The sequence below is a fragment of the Photinus pyralis genome, unplaced genomic scaffold, assembly GCF_008802855.1.
Source record: "Photinus pyralis isolate 1611_PpyrPB1 unplaced genomic scaffold, Ppyr1.3 Ppyr1.4_LG6, whole genome shotgun sequence".
Classification (NCBI taxonomy): domain Eukaryota; kingdom Metazoa; phylum Arthropoda; class Insecta; order Coleoptera; family Lampyridae; genus Photinus; species Photinus pyralis.
The window spans coordinates 27,728,826-27,731,058 of NW_022170663.1; the positions used below are offsets into that span (position 1 = coordinate 27,728,826).

The following is a 2,233-nucleotide window of genomic DNA, read 5'->3' on the forward strand; positions in this document are numbered from 1 at the left end:
CGCATGCACTGCCCTTATTGAAGTTACAATAGAGAGAGATTTGTAAATTTCTATGGTAACCTTATAACATCACCTGTCGAAATCTTAACCTCCAAAATCTATCTTTGTGTATATTTTTATAACTTCTTCCAAAATTTCATCCACTGCAATCACAGGCAATTGGTAAACAAATCAAAATAGGTATTAGGTTAGAAGTAGAAATAGAGAGTCACAGAAAAACCGGACTGCTAGCCGCTATGGAGATTCCTAGTAGTTTTGGCATTCTTATGTAGTTCAAATGGGACATTTGCAGATTTGCAGTAGGTGTAATGAACTACAATCTTAAATAACAATTTGTGGTTATATTGCTCGTGTTTACTATTTAAATTTATAAAAAAGATGCTTTCCCAACAGTTTAGTAAATACCATTTACTTATTACACCTTTAAAAAATCGATTTAAAGAATATCTTAGTAAATCTTTGGTAATTAGTAAAAAATGCACCTTCGTTTATTAAAAATTTATTGTAGTGCTCCAGTGTGGTACCCGACGCTCCGTCTGGGTCCATCCAACCTCAAAAGAAAAACGTAAGTAAGGCCATGAAGGCCTATTTACAGCGAGCTGAAGAGCACGAAGCGTTTATGAACCAAGAAAGACACGAGTTTCAGCTTGGTAAACGACATTTAGCGAACATGATGGGCGAAAACCCAGACACTTTTACGCAGGAAGACATTAATGTATGTCTTTAGATATGTTCAAACACATTTTATTTATATCTGTTTTATAGAATGCAATTGAGTATTTATTTCCATCTGGACTGTATGATAAGACGGCTAGGCCTATAATGAAACCGCCAGAGGACATATTTCCTCAGCGGAAAGCCGCCGAATTCAACGAAATGGGAAGACCACATCACTACTTATTTTACACAGGCAATCCTAATTATTATAAAATGCTATATGTAGGTATCAATATTGATTTTGTTGCGTTTGTAATTCTATACATTATAGGATGCCGTTGAGTATATGAATTCGTTGATTAAATTTGAAGATACGATGATAAGGAAAAATCTTAAGCCCGATGAAAATTTAGCATTGTTAGTATAGGTTTACCATGAACATGTTTATAAATCGCCACTTTTAGAGAACTGAGTGGATTTCAGCTGCTTGAAAAACAGGAATTGGAAAATAAGTTAATGGAAGAAATAAGTGACAAACAGTATGAAGCTTTTGCGATTACAATGGAGAGGTTGTGTCACTTTCCGTACAGTTACCGTTTCAAAGACTTCATACTTTCATATCGAAAATTGCTAATGAGGCAAAGCGAATCGCATGAGATTCCCAAGTTGCAGTACGATAAAGATGGTAGGGCCTACATTACGACATACGGTGAGGCAGTTAAGTGAATTGGGCTTTTTGGTTATTAGCATTTTGTAGAATGTCTCCGGAAACGTGCGAGGGGTCATGTCACACTGAGGTCGCCTGGTGTGGGCGAAGTGAGTGTCAATGGCCAGGATCTTAATTATTTCAAGGATCGGCAAAGCAGAGAACAGGTAAGTCTACTTAAATTTTGTTTTGTGGGTTAAGTTGAACTCGAGATTGAACTTTTTATTTTGTTTTTTTTTAAGTTGTTGTATTTTTATTTGGGAGATAATTTTTTTTTATAAATTCAATTTGTTTATAATTTTTAACGGCTTATTAATTACTGTAGAGCTTTAAAAAATCCAATAAAAACACTGAATTATTAGAAATTGTTGAAATTACAAAAAATTAGGTAGGGGGGGGGGTGGAGAGAATACAATACCGACATGCTTATATCGTTAGAAAGGTAATAAATTGGACATTTCATGCATAAAAAAAAACTTTGTAGTTCCAATTTAAAAAATCAAGTTACCTCTGATTGAAATTTTGAAAATTGACAGAGTGATTTCTTTTTACACAAAAAAAAGTTTAACTTTAGCTGTTCAGCGTATGTTAGTACATTTCATGATTAGTGCCACTGCAAAGTCACGGCCTTCTAAATTTTATGATAACTGCGATATTCAATTTTTACTGGACATCTACTTTTTGAAAAAACGAGAATTGCGGCTAAACTACTCATTTTAGATATCATGTGTAATGCATAAAGTCACACTAAAATTGACCAAGGAATCGAAATATGTAATAATATACAGGGGGTTCCATTTAAAAAATGCAACTTTGATATAAATCACCCTGTATAACAATTGCAATTTCGGTGAAAATATTTTTAGATTG

General features: G+C 33.9%; 1 protein-coding gene across 1 annotated transcript; it reads left to right on the forward strand.

The window, feature by feature from the left end:
• The first annotated feature begins 258 nt into the window (after positions 1-258).
• On the forward strand, positions 259-1,588 carry LOC116173961 (28S ribosomal protein S9, mitochondrial-like). The gene is made up of 6 exons (XM_031491705.1): positions 259-462; positions 509-715; positions 766-939; positions 989-1,074; positions 1,122-1,366; positions 1,415-1,588. Exons 1-6 carry the CDS (start codon positions 379-381, stop codon positions 1,561-1,563), a joined length of 945 nt encoding a protein of 314 aa, XP_031347565.1. The 5' UTR covers positions 259-378; the 3' UTR covers positions 1,564-1,588.
• The last annotated feature ends 645 nt before the right edge of the window (positions 1,589-2,233 follow it).

Excerpts from the sequence above, each read along its gene's own strand:
- LOC116173961 (XM_031491705.1), top strand. The coding sequence starts at position 379 with ATGCTTTCCCAACAGTTTAGTAAATACCATTTACTTATTACACCTTTA. Across the intron at positions 463-508 it reads AATATCTTAGTAAATCTTTG|TGCTCCAGTGTGGTACCCGA; the intron begins GTAATTAGTAAA and ends AATTTATTGTAG. Across the intron at positions 716-765 it reads TTACGCAGGAAGACATTAAT|AATGCAATTGAGTATTTATT; the intron begins GTATGTCTTTAG and ends TCTGTTTTATAG.